Here is a 15,150-nt window from a genome sequence, read left to right as displayed (position 1 = left end):
AGTAGTTATAAACAGATAGTGACGAACCTACATACTATGTACCCCGACGCGTCAACCACAAGATACTCCGGTACGCGCCATCTGGACCCCTCCCCTATTGGTCTCTCTAACCAAAGTGGATTTTCGCGATCAGTTGCAATCTCGCTCGAGCAAGGGCTGTAATTGGGTGAGGACTGGAGGCAGTGACGAGATGGCGACGGCAGGAACCTTGTCTGAGGGGGCTGGAAGGGGGGTAGGAATGAGCTTAAGTTTTTGTTTCATCTGATTGTTGTTTTAGATTGGGGGGCTGTGACTGTAGCATATGAGTTGAGTTTCTTTCTTGTTTTTCTTTTTCTGGGTGGTTGGGAGGGTCGTTGTTTCCTGACTTGATGACTTTCGTGTATATTGTGTTGCGAAACGGTGATGGATCTGACAAGGCATGGCTGGTGAGTCTCGACTTTAGATGTGATAAGAAATAGCAAGTGGGAGATTGTTGACTTTGATGCATTCTTAATATTCGAGAAAGATATTGATGGTGCAACGTGCTGTGAAGCTAGGAAGTGAAAGCACTTCCATATTGACCGTCCCTGACACAGCAGTTACGATGATAGAACCATGGGTATATGACATTATGTGGACGCAGATCGATATATCCGACAGGTTCTTCAGGACGAGAAAAGCCGCGCTTGAACAAAGAGACAAACTGCAGATTATCCCATCAGTTACATTTCTGAATCTCCAGCTCTTTCGAAGAAACCCCTTTAACCTCCTCATTTCTAGATGGTTCATCCCCAGACAGCCTCTCTACTACCCCCCCACCCTCCCGATACGCCTTCTCCATACCCCAATAAAACGGACTCTCAGTCATGAAAAGCCCCTCAATCGACTCCAACGACCGATTACCCGTCTCCGGGTAGAACAGAAACACGACTGGAATCCAGAGCAAGTTTAGCGCAGCGAGCAGGAAATAACTGCGGCTTTTGATCCCGTCGAACATGATGGGATTCACAAGCGTCGTCATCCCCACGCCGATCGCCCAGCCCGTGATACCGAACCCGTTGCCTTGGGCCCGGAGATCAGAGGGGAATAGCTCTGTTGGGATGAGAAAGGCTACTGTGCCCCATGTTGCGGCGTAGCTGGTGGGGGTGGTTAGCACTGCTGTGGGGTTTTGCCTGTGTTAGAGATAGCGGGGGTGAGGGCAACTTTGCTTACCCTAGGTTGAAGAGGAATAGCATTGCTACTGCTGCCGGGGCAAACTGGGGTGCTTTTTCGGGACTGTGGAGAGAGCCTTCGTATATGCATCCGGCCTGTGTCTGGTTAGCTGGCTGCACGGGTCTGAGACATAGAGAAACGTACAATAAACTGAACGGTGAATAGGATGACAGACCCTAGCATTAGACACGCCCGACGGCCCATCCGGTCTATAATCTGCGCACTGATGATCGTGCCGATGATACCGATGGTGTTCAAACCGCCTGCGAGCCCATTCTGCTTTGTCTCGCTGTATCCAGCCTGGCTAAGCAGAACGGGCGAGTATGCCGTGACCGCCTATTGAGCCACATTAGCAGAGGACACCGACATCCTTGAGCGGCGCACGAACAGTAATGCCCGTCCAAGACGCCATAATCTGGAGAAACAGAGAGAGCCAAGCCCGGCGTCCCAAGCTCGACCCCGGCCTTCCTCCCTTTCCAGCAAGGATCTTGAAAAACTGAACAGGGGAGCTGGGCTTGCTGTCCTGCGCAGACGTGACAATTTCGAGGTACTCTCGCTCGATCTCCTTAGCATGCACCTTGTGACTGCGAATACGAACCATGAGATCCCACGCTTCGTCGGTGCGTCCCACGGACGCCAGAAACCGAGGACTCTCGGGGAGCATCTTGATACACACTGCGAGGACAACGGCCGGGATGCATTGGAAGGCGAGGAGGAAGCGCCATCGGATATCTGCGTATCCGTGGTCTATGAATGCGAGGCCGAACGATAGCCAGTAGGCGATTGAGATTCCGAGGTCTAGAGATATCAATTAGTATGATCCAGCCAATGAAGGGAGCAAATACTAGACCTTACAGTTGGCGATGAAGACGTACCCGAGGGATCCGCCTCGATGACCCGCGGGAGATATCTCCGCTACCAACACCGGCGTGATGCCCGTCAGGGCTGCACAGGGTTAATACCAACTCATTACTCAAGCCCCAGCCCAGCAAAAAACAACCACAGCAGAAGTGTTAAAAGAAAAAGAAAACTCACCACCAGTGCCCACCCCAGTAACAACCCTCGCAACAAGCATAAAATCCGAGCTCTGAGCAGCAGCCTGCAACGCGCCCCCCACAAGCGCAAACACAGACCCAACGAACAAACCATTGATGCGCCCAGCACGGTCCGCCAGCCACCCGCCGGCGAAACACCCAAAGATACACCCTAGATAGTAAATACTCACCAGGCCGCCTTGGTGCGTCGTGTTTGTCACAGTGCCGTCCGGCTTGCCGATCCCGACTTGCGTGACGTATCGCGGGGAGGCGTTGACGCCGCCCATGACGCCTTGGTCGTAGCCTTCGAAGAAGATGGAGATTAGGGAGAAGGTGTGGAAGGCTGTGTTTAGTTGGGTGGGGGAGAGATGTCTCCAGAGGGTGGTGTAGCTCATTGTTTCTCTCGTTTGGGCAGGCTGCTTGCGGAGTTCGTTGTACTTTGTATCGGTCTTGTTAGTCTGGGCTCAAGTATGGAGTACTAATAGCGATTGATTGACCAAAACGTTACGGATCTTTGATTGTCGATGCGAAAGATTGGAATTGGACATGGCCGGTTGGTCGTTAGAAATGTAGGACGCAAAGATATGCAAGGGATGGGAGGACTATGGACTGCTTGTTATTTCCGGAGATAAAATGAACGATGTGAAGAGCCATGGGACTGACGGTTTGTTTGCTTTACTTTGTAACGTCTATTATGGCTGGAGTCGCTACAAATGGACGATCCGTGGAGAGTGAAACCTCGCTTCTTTCGACTACAATTTTGTCTATTCACTATGGACATCGACTTGGGAGCATACTAGTCCACAGCGTGGCAGTCGAATAAAGCAGAAACTGATCTGGATACTTCCCCCAAAGAACATGCTTCACGCCTTTTGATCCCACAAACTCTGAACAGTCACCTCCTGTGTCCATTCCCCACCAGTCCCGTCTTCCTGGACAACAAAGCCAACGGTCTTCTTCTGACCCGGAATGAGGACAAACGCGTTCTCTTCAAAGTAGCCCACCACGCTTTCCGGGTGGGTAAGCCACGTGTAGAGGGAGATGCCTGACTGGGCTTCGACAGTGAATGTTTTTGTCTTAGCATCGAATGTCACTTTCACTTTTGGATCCACGAGAGTGAGGTCCTTGGGAAACACCGGTGTGAAGTGATTGGAGTGATCGAGGGACACGACTCCCTTGGAGTTAGGAAGTTGGCCCTTCCCGTTGAGGGACAAGAGAAGGATGGAGTTCTTCCGGTCTGACAGAGACAGGTCCTTGACATTAGTACTATAGATCTTGGTCGTGTTGAGAGCCCCCGCGGTGAAGGAGACGGATGATGGCGTGCCGGCGTTGGAGGCGAGTCTGCGGCCCGACAAGTCCAGCCAGTTTAGATTGACCGTCCCAGTGGCTGTTTCCCATAGATCCGACGTTACGTAGACTGACAGGTCGCCTGTAGTGTAGTTCCAAAACGGGGACACAATGACAGGCTGGTAGATATCCCTCGCCACATAGTGGAGGACCTTCCAGCGCCCGCCGTACTCGATGCCCGCCCACGACGGCGCCTGCCAGATATCCTCGAGCTGCCAGTAGAGTGAGCCTAACTGGCGCTCGGGCATGCCGCTTCCACGGCGGTAGAACTGGATCTGGGACTTGTACATCTCGGCTTGAAATATCTGCGTGGCGTGGCACCAGGCGCTGAAGTTGGCGATCGGGTCGGGGTTGCTGGGGATGGGGTAGTACCGTTCTACGCCCATGGTCATCTCACCCATGCCGCGCGACGAGTTGGCGTAGTTGTCGGTGTCCAGGCTACCGACGACGTAGTGGTGGTTGCGCAGCACGACCACGCTGCTATTGAAGTGCAGGTCTTCAGGCGCGACCGCTTGCTGCCACGTCTGCACGCTGGGCATGCTGTGAAATCCGAATTCGTTGGCGAAGCGGCCGATTGGATAGGTGTGATAGTTGAAAGACACCGAAGTATCGTAATCGTAGTGGTCTGTATCACCGTAATATGATCCAGCAGTTTTGTTGTCGTATCTTTCCGTCATCGGAACGGGCGCTGAGAGATCGATATTGAGGTAACCCTCGGTGGTGCTACTCGGGCTGTATGAAATGGAGCGGGTGTTCTGATAGACCAGTGGAAGAATGAGACTAATAAAGAGCTTCTCGTATTCCCCGACATATTTCGCGTACCCCTTGGGATCTACCCCGTGAACAATCGGAAGCATCAAGCTCTCGATCTCGTTTCCTCCAGCCCACAACGCAAGCGACGGATGGTGATTCACGCGGCGAACGTTGTAGACTACTTCCGCGGCAACATTTTCCAGGAAGGCGTCATGAACGGGATATAGAGCATCGCTGAATTGAAATTCACTCCAGAGCAGAATGCCCCGTTCGTCTGCAAGGTCGTATATGAAATCGTGGAGGTAAGCGCCGGAGGACCAGACCCGTAGCATATTCTGGTTCCCGACTACGACCGCATCAAACAACCGGGCCATCTTCTCTTCGGTGACCCGCGGCCAAAAACAATCCGGAGGGATGATGTTGGAGCCTTTGGCGTAGAACTCGCGGCCGTTGACCTCGAAGTGCCAGTTTGCCCCAGGGGCCACCCCCTGAGCCAATTGAGCGTCGGTGATATTCCGTTGATTGAGGAAGATGGTGCGGAAGCCCGTGCGCCTGGTGACATGGGCTACTGGTTCTTCCTGACCCCCAGAGACCGTGATGGTGATGTGGTAGAGGTTTTGTTCACCGAGACCAGACGGCCACCAGAGTTTAGGTTGAACTTTGTCCAGGACCGTCACACCGGTGAGAGAGCCTCCAGAGATGACAACATTATGCAAATTGTGAGTTGTAAGGACAGACCCAGATTTGCAATCTTGTATCTCGATGGCCATAGATGGGTTTTTGGGAAGGGTGCCGACAAAGTCGATGCTGGCGTTCACGACCCACGGCTGAGCCTGATCCGGAGGCAGATAATTAATCTGGCCTTTCCTGTAGATATCCAAGTCTGTATTCAAAACATAGATGCTCTCAGGCTTATCTAGCTGGACAATGCGAGCGGGTTTCCAGGGACCTGCTGGGGCAAAGGCTGGCCCCCAGTCCCACCCAAAGTCAGACTGTTCTTTGCGCATCCACCAACGATTCGGGTACTCGTAGGTCATCTGCACGCCATCCGGCCATTCTGCAGTAGGGGAGTGACCGGTTAGACTTGTGCAAAAGGGTGATGGAGGTACACACTTTCTAGACTTGGATCTTCAGCCATCGCGTCCACGATCCTCGGCGCACTGCCGAAGTTGATGCTCAATACTGGGTCATCTTTACATCTCTTCAGCACAGTCGATACATCGAAGTGGTACTGGCGAAATTGATTATCGGTAGATGCGATCGGCTGCCCACAAAATGAAATAGTGGCGAAGGTGTCAAGTCCATCAAAAACCAACCAGGTGGCGGCATGGTCATTCTTCCTGCTAAGCGTAAGCAAACGTTCCGATCAACACGGATTCATATAAGTCGCCGTACAGGCCCTTTATTGGGTCACTGGTGTAGGTCCAGTTCGCATCAGCGATCCAACGGAGATGAAAGTCATTGAGACCATTATATCTTGCATTGAATTAGTAAACCATCTTTATGATTTAAGCAGCCATCCAAAGGAATCTCACGGTTCATCTGTAACATACGCTCGGTCAGACTCGCTCATGTAGTGGCGATGATGATGAGTTACATACCAATTACCCCCGCCTTCAGTAGATCCAAATGAACATGAGAAGGAAGATGTCCCGGTACCGTTCGATTTAAAGCCGGACTACCCACAGTCCAAAGTTGATCACTCAAATCCGTGACTTGCTGACCGAGGCCAGCCGGCAAGGTAGAGGCTAAAATGGCCTGCGTTGCTCCTGAACTCAATCTCATCGCGAGAACCAGCCAAGCAGTGAGTTGCGAAACGACGATGGGCTGTGACTTGAAGGTTCCTTTATCCTTTGCGTAAGGTTATAGAGTCGGCATCATCCGATTGCCGACTCGAGTATCTATAACGACAGCCTGAGATCTACGCTTGGACATGCCTTGTTGAGATAACGGTAACCAGTCCGTTATGGAAGAGAAAAGGAGGTCCCAGCGCATCGATCAACTCGATGCTTGTTTCTTTTGTCGTTGCGAGGGATGATCGGAATGCGGGGACCGACCGAATGTCTCACAGCCCAATCATGTTCGTGACGGTGTTGTCGTACACCGGGGACGACGGAAGAGATGATCGACGGTGGAGGTTCCACGAGCTCCGATTGAATATACGGCATCTGATTGAAACTATGAAGTTAGTGTCTGCGTTGGTTCACTATTTATATTGATGATATTACTTAAGGAAGGAACTGATAGGCCGCACGTCCTCCGAAGTACATGTAGGGCTTATGGTGAAAGCTTATGGTAGGCGGGGTTGATATTGACATGGATTGCCGCATACGTTCAATAAACATTCGAATATCTCTGGTTCTGACCGAATATAGAGCACTAACAACCGATGATGATGAGGATGAAGTTGAAGTGAAGAAAAGACGATCTAGATGTGTATACCCCACGTGACCACCGACGGATCGGTTATCCGCGGCGAGCGGGCATGACGTCGGGGCCGAAGCCAACCGCCTTCCTCCGCATTCCCCCCCATCGTTTAAAGATATCCCCAGAAAGATGCGCCCAAGGAGTTCTGGCCTCGATCACACTCCTCCATCCCCCCCAGGCCATTCATTTCTACCATGTCGTTGAATCTCCTGGGCCGTTTCGCCCGCAGTCCGCGAGTAGCGCTGAATCGTGTCCCTCGACGATGGAGTAGCATTTCTCAGCGCCCTGGTTCGGACCGGTAAGTGTCGAGAAAGAGCTAGACAGGAAAAGTGGCTAGAAGAAGACGAGGAATGGGCTGATATCATGCAGGGTGCAATTCCCCGGTGCGGTCAACAGCAAATTCACCACAGAGATGAGCTTCATCAATCCTACCGACCTCCCTAGTATCCCTACTTTCCGCGTGATGAACTCCGACGGCGAGCTGCTTGACCCTAATCGGAAACCCCTGGGAGTGTCCAACGAGGATATTCTCACATGGTATAAGAACATGTTGGCGGGTGCGTATCTTCCTTCGTTGGATTGTTCTCTTAAATGGGGATTCCAGACTGACCGACCCCAGTAAGCGTCATGGACGTGGTCATGTTCGAGGCCCAGCGACAAGGCCGTCTCAGTTTCTACATGGTATGCCACTCTTCCTCTTCTTCTCCCCCAAAACCAATAGCTAACAACGATCCGTTCAGGTCTCCGCCGGAGAAGAAGGTATCAGCGTCGGGTCCGCAGCAGCCCTAACCCCAGACGACGTGGTATTCGCCCAATACCGAGAAACAGGCGTCTTCCAACAGCGAGGCTTCACCCTCCATGACTTCATGAGCCAGCTCTTCGCCAACTGCAACGACAACGGCCGTGGCCGCAACATGCCCGTCCACTACGGGTCCAAATACCCCCGCATCGTCCGTCCCCCTCATCCTATCCATCCTGCCACCCAAAGTCCCCACTAATCCAAAAACAGCACGCAATCTCCTCCCCCCTCGCCACTCAAATCCCCCAAGCCTCCGGCGCAGCCTACGCGCTCAAGCTCCAAGCGCTCCAAAACCCCGACATCCCCCAACGGATAGTAGCCTGCTACTTCGGCGAAGGCGCCGCCAGCGAAGGCGACTTCCACGCGGGCCTCAACATCGCTGCGACGCGATCTAGCCCAGTCGTCTTCATTTGCCGCAACAACGGGTACGCAATTTCAACACCCACCCTAGAGCAATACCGAGGCGACGGGATCGCCAGCCGCGGCGTCGGCTACGGGATCGACACGATCCGCGTCGACGGCAACGACATCTTCGCCGTGTACGAAGCGATGCAAGAAGCGCGGCGTATCGCCCTATCAGACGGCGGACGACCGGTCCTGATCGAAGCGATGAGCTACCGCGTCTCGCACCACAGTACCAGCGACGATAGCTTTGCGTACCGGGCGCGCGTCGAAGTCGAGGACTGGAAGAGGCGCGATAATCCGATTATCCGGCTGCGGAAGTGGTTGGAGAACCAGGGGCTGTGGAATGAGGATCTTGAGCGGGATACGCGCGATAAGATGCGGAAGGATGTGCTGAAGGCGTTTGGGGAGGCCGAGCGTGAGAAGAAGCCGCCTATTCGGGAGGCGTTTACGGATGTTTATGAGGAGGTTACGGAGGAGGCGGAGGCGCAGATGAAGGAGTTGAGGAGGATTTTGGAGACGTATCCCGATGAGTATGATTTGAGGCAGTATCAGGATGGGGTGAAGGGGATATGATTAGAGGGTTTATCTTGCCCACGGCTCGGAGACGTAGATATTTTCTATAGATGGGACATTCCTGTATGCATGGGAGTCGGGCCAATGGATATGTGAATATGACGACGAAGTTTACTCCAATACCTAGCAGGCTACGGAAATGGTATTGATACAACAAGGGATTGCAATCATAATGCGGATGTCATTCCAGTTTTCCATACATATACACATGAATCATTGTACACAAAAATGCATAACTCTAGGGAGGAGTCATTTACAAATGGATAGATGCGTCGCCAAGCTTCACCCACGCCCGTAAGTTAAGCATCCACCGCGGTGGTGAGCGCCTGCTGCGCCAGCTTCTTGTTCCGCTTGACCAAGGCGCCCACCTTCTTGTCGATACCGTCCAGCTCCTTGCGCGACGACTCGAGTTCCTTTTGCGATTTGACGGCAAAAGAGCGGAGTTCTGCGTCGGTCATGCCGACCACATCGTCCAGGTCTGGCATGTTGCCCATGACGACGCCTGCGGCGCCCAGCATGTGTTTCGCGGTGGCTGCGGCGAAGGACCGCACCGAAGTAGTTGTTGCGTTCACCAGCTCGGCTGTGTTGGTGATCGCCCAGTTGTGGGTGCGATTGCTGTCCGCTTCCATGGCTGAGAGGACGTTGGGAGGAAGGCCCGCGGTGAAGGAGCTCTCTGAGACGTCCAGATCTGCGGTCGGCGAGGCAGACGAGAGACCGCCGGATGTCTCGTCGACCCAGCAGACGTTGAAATTCTCCGGGGTCGCGAACAGGGCGTCGAGGTCGCCTCCGCGGTTGGTTAAGTCAGGCTGCGTGATTGGGACTGCCGGATACTCGTGAAAGGAATCCATTGCCCAGGAGATGCTGTTCTCGAGGGCGAGATATCGGTCTTCCTCTTCGGGAGAAAGGTGGTGGAGAACGCACCCGCGGGGGCTGATCAGGCAGCGATCCTTGAGCGAGTTGGAGTCGGAATGGATGCGAATGGGCTCTCCACGCAGCAAAGTCTTGCGGTGCTCCTCGTTTAGCTCGATAGGCTGCTTCAGGAGGTCGTAGTCATCGGAATTACACTTCATGTCGAAGCGCTGACTGAGATTCGGAGGGTTGAACAGAGGGTGGTTGTTGAGGTCCAGGTCACCCGACTTGTGCAGTCTAGCGAGTAGGGCCTGCAACGACGAGGTCCGTTCGCCAAACAGTTCCCGGATAGGGACACCGGACGCCTCGGAGTCGTTGATCATTTGTTCCACGGTGTTCCTGGCACGCCACGCCTCGGTGGCAGCCTTCTGGGCCGGAGTCTCTTTCTCTTCAGCGGGACTCGGCTTCGTCTCTGCCGGTTTGTCCTTGGGCTTCGTTTTTTTTGTCGCTTCGACCTTGGATTCCGTCTTACCGGGAATATCCCCATCGGACTTTCCAGGAGCAGCATTATTATCCGTCGCGGCGTTAGACGACTCGTGGCTGATGACAGGCGCCTTCTTGGTCTTGCGCTTTCTGCCAATGATAGGCGCCTGCACTGGTTCCTCTACCGTCGTCACCTCCTGTTTTTTGATTTCAGCCTCTTTGGCTTTCTGTCGTCGCTCTTTCTTGGCTTGGCTCTTGGTCACACTCCGTACGGGGGCCGAGCCAATCCGTGAAGAAGCAGGCGGGGAGTTGGCACGGGAGACCGAGGCCGACGTGTAGAGATCCGCTTCTGACCCGATGTCACCAGGCGTATCCGGACGGCTCAGCGATGAAACACTTGGTCTCCTGGACCGCACTTTGTTGACCCCCGGCAATGAGTAGACAGACTGGGTGGCGGAAATAGGAGGTGGGGTTTCGGCCTTCGGGGTGTCCACAACACGAAGCACTCGAGGTTGACGGGGCACTGGAGAATCCGAGGTACGCGAAACGCCGGTCAAAGGTGTATTTGGACGCGAGCCCACGGCGGAGTGGGGGGCGGCACCCTGGACGGATACAGGTTGGACCGATGGCTCGACCTTGGGAGCTTCTGCAGCCGGGACGGTGTCCAAAGGAAGATCAAGTTTCATGGGTTTGCCTCGCGAAGCTATTGATGGCTCCCCGTCAGCAGTCACACCAGCCTTGGACTTCCCCGCTTTCCTTCCAGTAGCGATTGGGCGTTCGTCCTTCGACTGCGTACGAGCCTTCTGCGCGGATTTGGGAACAGGCGATCCCAGGGAGATCTCGGAGGCATTCTTTGTCCGACTGGAGGGGGGAACATTCTCTGCCGTATCCGAAGGCTCGGGGGATGCGTGACGAGAGGATTCATGCAATCCTTGGGACGGGGTACCCAGCCGGTGGAACGGAATGTTCAAGCCAGGCGGAAGAATAGCGGTTGATGATGCCGGGCTAGGAGGGTTTGTGGTGTGTTGGATTAGGCTTGACACAGGATGTGAGTGTGGCAAAGGAAGGCCGGGGGGAAGGGTCGGCGTCCCCGAACGTGCCGATACCTGGGGTTCCGCATGAAGATGCGATCGACCGAGAAACCCGAAGCTGTCAACCGGACGCTTGTCTTTGGCGGGAGCGCCCAGAGGAGGGAAGTCTTCGTCAACTAAGCATCCACAGTCAGTACTGCTGCCAGGAAGGACGTGGGTGACGAGGTAAAAGAAGCGGCCGCGACGGAGAAGGTAGAAGCTCGAAGTAAACCAAACGCTTGAACAAGATAAGACAAAAAGAAGAAAAAGAAAGCAGAAAAGCCGATACGCGCCAGGCAAAAGACAATAAAACGACGAAAATACGAAAGGGGCAGTTGAATTAATTACACGAAAGGTCCCGGCCGGGTTGACCAGACAGACAGAGGGCAGGTCTATATGAAAAATAGTCGTGAGAAACTGTGTTTCGAATAGAAGGCCCCGCTTCGGTATATGAAGGCCAGGGCAGGGAGGTTAACGTACATAAGGCCATGATTAGACCGAATGGGCCACCAAGGTGCTGAAAGATCAACCCAGCTGGGATGCAAAAATAGAAAGCAAGAGAAAAACCAGACACACAGCTGTCACCAGTAAAGGGAATGTTCAGGAGCCAGGATGCGTCTAGTAAAGACGACGATGGCTGACATCCAAGCGGATGTCGACAAACAGATCACGGTGTATAGAAACAGAACAGGGAAAACAGAAGGAAACGCATGGAGAACAGAATAGAAACCCATCCAGTCGAACGCCAGAACCACGCCGAGCCCGATAAACTTGTTCTTTTCAAAGCCGATTGCTCAATGCTTCGTTGCAGGAATAAGTCGCAAAAGTTGCACGAATGAGAATTCGAAGACCGAGAACAGATCCTGCACCCATCTAAAAGAAATATGATATCATGTCATAACGCAAGAGGGGAAGAAAAGTAGAAACAAAGACACCAAAAAAGAGACGGGCAAACATGCAGAAAAAGACCAAATGGGAAAAGACACAACGCGATGATCATCAAAACAAGATCAAGAAGTGAAGATGGATGAAGTGGGAAAGGAAGAATGGGGAAAATGGGGGGTAAAGAGCAATCACCAGCGGTTGAACCCGCCGCCTCCATACATCATGGTGGGATTGTACCCACCTTGACCCTGACTCCCATACAGCGCTTGCCCAGCAGCAGCATTCGCACCGACCTGGTGCATCCTTGCCTGCAGGATACTCGGGTCCGCAAGATCTACTACACCGCCTCCACCGGAGGAAGTGTTAGCGTGTCTCTGCTTCTTCCCCTTCTTCTTCTGCTTCTGTGGGCCCGTCTCGGAGAGATTCCCGGATTGGGCGCCATAGAAAGAGCTCAGAAGGCCATTGGCGGTGGGAGTCAGGGGAGGGGGGGTCTGGTGTTGCTGGAGAAAAGGAAACATAAACTCACGCTTAGCGGCCTCCTGCCCCTGTAAACCACCGGCGTTTGTACCGCTGCGGCCGCGCAGCAGCTCGCGCATCAACTCTGGATTGGCCTCCTGCTTGCCGAGGTTGCCTCCCAGGGCCGTGTTGGTCGTGAACCCGTGGCCCTGGGCGAACATCCCACCCCCGCTGATCGGAGGGGTTCCGGCCGTCTTCAACCCGGGGGGCGGCCCTTGCACCCCACTGGTGTAGAAGTTGTTGGCCAGCCCGTGCTGGGGACTGGGTGCGGCCAGCGGGTTCGGCGTCCCGGACTGTAGCATCGACGCCTGCTGGTTCAACATGCGGACATTGGGAAGATTCTTCGAGCCGGCCTCGTTGCTGAAGGAGAAGCGGGAATTCTGTCGGTTCTGGGCCTGCATGGCATTGAACTGAGCCATCTGGGACTGGATCAAGCCCTGGCGGACCTGGGCCGCCTGTTCCAAGGAAGCCGGGCTGATGGCACCCTGCAAGGGGTCGATGGCCGCCTGCTGGTTGCTCGCGGACTTGAGCAGCATCAACTGTTGCTGCTGCAACGGCGTCAGGCTGCGACCACCCAGGTTCAGATTCTGGAACTGATGACTGGCGGCGGAAACGGGGGACCCGACCACCGAGTTCGTCGTCGTGCCTTGCTGCGACGGCGGCTGAATGGCGCCATGGGACTCGCGGCTGATCCGGCCGCGCGGAGGGTTCAGATCGTCGGGTTCCCCGCCCAGTTGCAGACTGCCGCTCTCGCGACTGTCTTCTTCGGCGACAGCCGTCTGCACGATCTCCTGGTCGCTCCGCGCACGCTCGTGTTCCGCTCTCTCGCGCATCGCCCGGCGCTTGACACCACCATACGGATCGATGAACGACGGGTGGTTCTCGATGCGGGCCGCTTCTTCGGACGAGAGACCGGCCGGGGAGAAGATGAACTTGAAGTCGGGGGAGTTGACCGCCTTGATCAGGTTCTCCAGGATGGACGTCATCGGGTCGGTCGGGGTCCGCGATTGGCGCGGGGAATTCGCTGCCGATGGGGCGGCCTCCTGAGGGGGCGGCGTTTCACGACGGTCCGGTGCGCTGGCGGACTGCTTCTCGGGCCGCTTTGGCTCATCGGGCGGAGGCGTGGCCACTGCTGCGTTCGCGGGCCGTGGGCTCTGCGATGCCTGGCTCCCGGTCAGACTCGCGCGTCTCGTCCGATTGATCGCGCTGTCCTTGTTCGCCCAGCTCGCCGATGACGGGAGCGCCGGCCCATCCGGAGCGCGGCCACCGTTCCCGTCGTCTTTACTCGGTTGCCGGCGCATGGGTTGCGAGATCGGCTGAGCGGACGACCGTGCGACATGGGGAGGGACGGTGTGACTGGGCCCGCTCGGTGCGCCGTTCGACCGTTGACTGGAAAGGGTGTTCATCGACGAGAGGTCCTGTCGACTGTAGCTCTCGCTATCCTCGCCGGTCTCATGCAAGAAGGTGCAGTTCCGATTGTGGCATTGTTCGTTGCGCAGGAAGGACGAGCAGTACTTGGTCGTGCCGTATTGTGCCCTAGCATCCCGTCAGCACATGGGAGGGGGAATGGAAGAAAGGATACCTTATCACCTACCGGAGAACTCGATCACCATTGGCCGACCCATCCACCGCAGCAATGCACGTGGCCGCATCGCTCTTCCTCGTGTACGTCACATAGACGCCGATGCCCTGGTTCGGATTGCCGCCCGGCTTGGCCTTGCTCACGACGATCTTCTCGATATCGCCATACTGCCCAAAGTACTCGGGGCCACGCAGGGTCTGCAGGAGTTGGTGCTCGTCGCGTATCGTCGGATTGAGGCCGATGACATAAACGAGGTTCTTCTGGACCACCCGCACGCCAGCCAGGTTTTTGCGACTGGAAGCCTCGATCTCGCGCTTCTCGGCTTCCTTCTTCTTCGCGGCGGCGGCCTTTCGGTGTTTCAACGCCAAGTCTGCCTTGAATCTAGATTGGGAGATTGGGGGTTAGCGCCAAGGACCGGGGGGGCGCAAGGAGAAATCCGGAACACCACGTACTCATCGGCATCGGGCACCTTGTACTGGATGGTACTTTCATCATAGGGACGTCGGCAGTTAGGACACCGGCCTTCTTCGCTGTGGGTTTTGATATTGTTGTAGCAAAATTGGCAAATCTACATTCACCACGTCAGAAATGGTCCAATCGCGTACGTGTCGAGTCCCGAGGGCGACTGGGAAGGCGGTGGAGGCGACCACGTACCTGATACCCACACGGACACGGCTTGAAGTTCTTGTCGGACAGGTCGAACTCCTCGATACAGAGGGGGCTAGAGAGGACAGTTCGTCAGTCCAGGAATAACCATCACGCCTCAAGACCACACATACCAGAACTCATCGTCATCGTCGATGACGGAGTCGATCTGTTGACGATTTGACATTATGTTCGTGAGATTATGAGGATGTACAGTCAAGGAACGGCAGTCGCGATACGAAGCAGCACGCTCGTCAGGCGATCTAGAGAAGCGGCAGCAGGGGGGGAAGGAGGGGAACGGTTAAAACTTCGTCGCGGACCAAAGTAGACAAGAACGAGAGCTCAGGGGGGAGGGGAAGAAACCGAGCAAGGGAAGAAAGAGCGGTAGAAAGAGAGGGGAAATGTGTGGAGACGAGGTTGCAGAGAGGGAGTTGGCGAAAGTGAGATGAAGAAGTCGATGAGCGGCGAAGAGAGAGAAATGAAGAGACGAGAAGAGGAATCGAAGCTGGCGTTGGGTTTGCACCGGTTTGCGCGGTTTGCATGGCTTAGGTCAGATATTATGTAACACACACGTGATCAAATCACGGGACT

At 54.9% G+C, this 15,150-nt stretch overlaps 4 protein-coding genes across 4 annotated transcripts; 1 reads left to right on the top strand and 3 right to left on the bottom strand.

Moving 5' to 3' along the window:
* Positions 1-514: 514 nt before the first annotated feature.
* Positions 515-2,621, bottom strand: BDW47DRAFT_130785 (putative MFS sugar transporter; the record flags this gene model as incomplete). The annotated part of the gene is made up of 6 exons (XM_024817168.1): positions 515-1,115; positions 1,192-1,286; positions 1,336-1,527; positions 1,580-1,989; positions 2,047-2,136; positions 2,227-2,621. Coding segments are annotated over 6 exons (1,600 nt in total), but the record flags the coding sequence as incomplete, so codon positions are not given.
* A 467-nt stretch (positions 2,622-3,088) lies between these two features.
* BDW47DRAFT_116419 (beta-mannosidase mndA) lies at positions 3,089-6,110 on the bottom strand (the record flags this gene model as incomplete). The annotated part of the gene is made up of 4 exons (XM_024814927.1): positions 3,089-5,382; positions 5,439-5,665; positions 5,721-5,801; positions 5,923-6,110. 4 exons carry the CDS (start codon positions 6,108-6,110, stop codon positions 3,089-3,091), a joined length of 2,790 nt encoding a protein of 929 aa, XP_024673612.1.
* Positions 6,111-6,904: 794 nt separating this feature from the next.
* On the top strand, positions 6,905-8,609 carry BDW47DRAFT_10783 (thiamine pyrophosphate-dependent dehydrogenase E1 component subunit alpha). Its single transcript, XM_024813089.1, has 5 exons — positions 6,905-7,050; positions 7,122-7,309; positions 7,372-7,433; positions 7,493-7,702; positions 7,762-8,609. The coding sequence occupies exons 1-5, from the start codon at positions 6,947-6,949 to the stop codon at positions 8,527-8,529; spliced, it is 1,332 nt and encodes a 443-aa protein (XP_024673611.1). The 5' UTR covers positions 6,905-6,946; the 3' UTR covers positions 8,530-8,609.
* Positions 8,610-8,828: 219 nt separating this feature from the next.
* Positions 8,829-14,746, bottom strand: BDW47DRAFT_124289 (CCR4-NOT core ubiquitin-protein ligase subunit MOT2; the record flags this gene model as incomplete). The annotated part of the gene is made up of 6 exons (XM_024816226.1): positions 8,829-11,068; positions 12,058-13,868; positions 13,927-14,295; positions 14,367-14,482; positions 14,569-14,635; positions 14,694-14,746. The coding sequence occupies 6 exons, from the start codon at positions 14,744-14,746 to the stop codon at positions 8,829-8,831; spliced, it is 4,656 nt and encodes a 1,551-aa protein (XP_024673610.1).
* Between the last annotated feature and the right edge of the window lie 404 nt (positions 14,747-15,150).

Source organism: Aspergillus candidus (genome assembly GCF_002847045.1).
Source record: "Aspergillus candidus strain CBS 102.13 unplaced genomic scaffold BDW47scaffold_12, whole genome shotgun sequence".
In the NCBI taxonomy this organism is placed as follows: Eukaryota; Fungi; Ascomycota; class Eurotiomycetes; order Eurotiales; family Aspergillaceae; genus Aspergillus; species Aspergillus candidus.
Note: the sequence above shows the minus strand (reverse complement) of the source record. Positions and strands in the feature narration are given on the sequence as shown.

Bases quoted from the DNA above. Each gene is read 5' to 3' on its own strand.
- BDW47DRAFT_10783 (XM_024813089.1), top strand. From the start codon at position 6,947: ATGTCGTTGAATCTCCTGGGCCGTTTCGCCCGCAGTCCGCGAGTAGCG. The intron at 7,051-7,121 runs GTAAGTGTCGAG...GATATCATGCAG, and splicing joins CAGCGCCCTGGTTCGGACCG to GGTGCAATTCCCCGGTGCGG. The intron at 7,434-7,492 runs GTATGCCACTCT...CGATCCGTTCAG, and splicing joins GCCGTCTCAGTTTCTACATG to GTCTCCGCCGGAGAAGAAGG.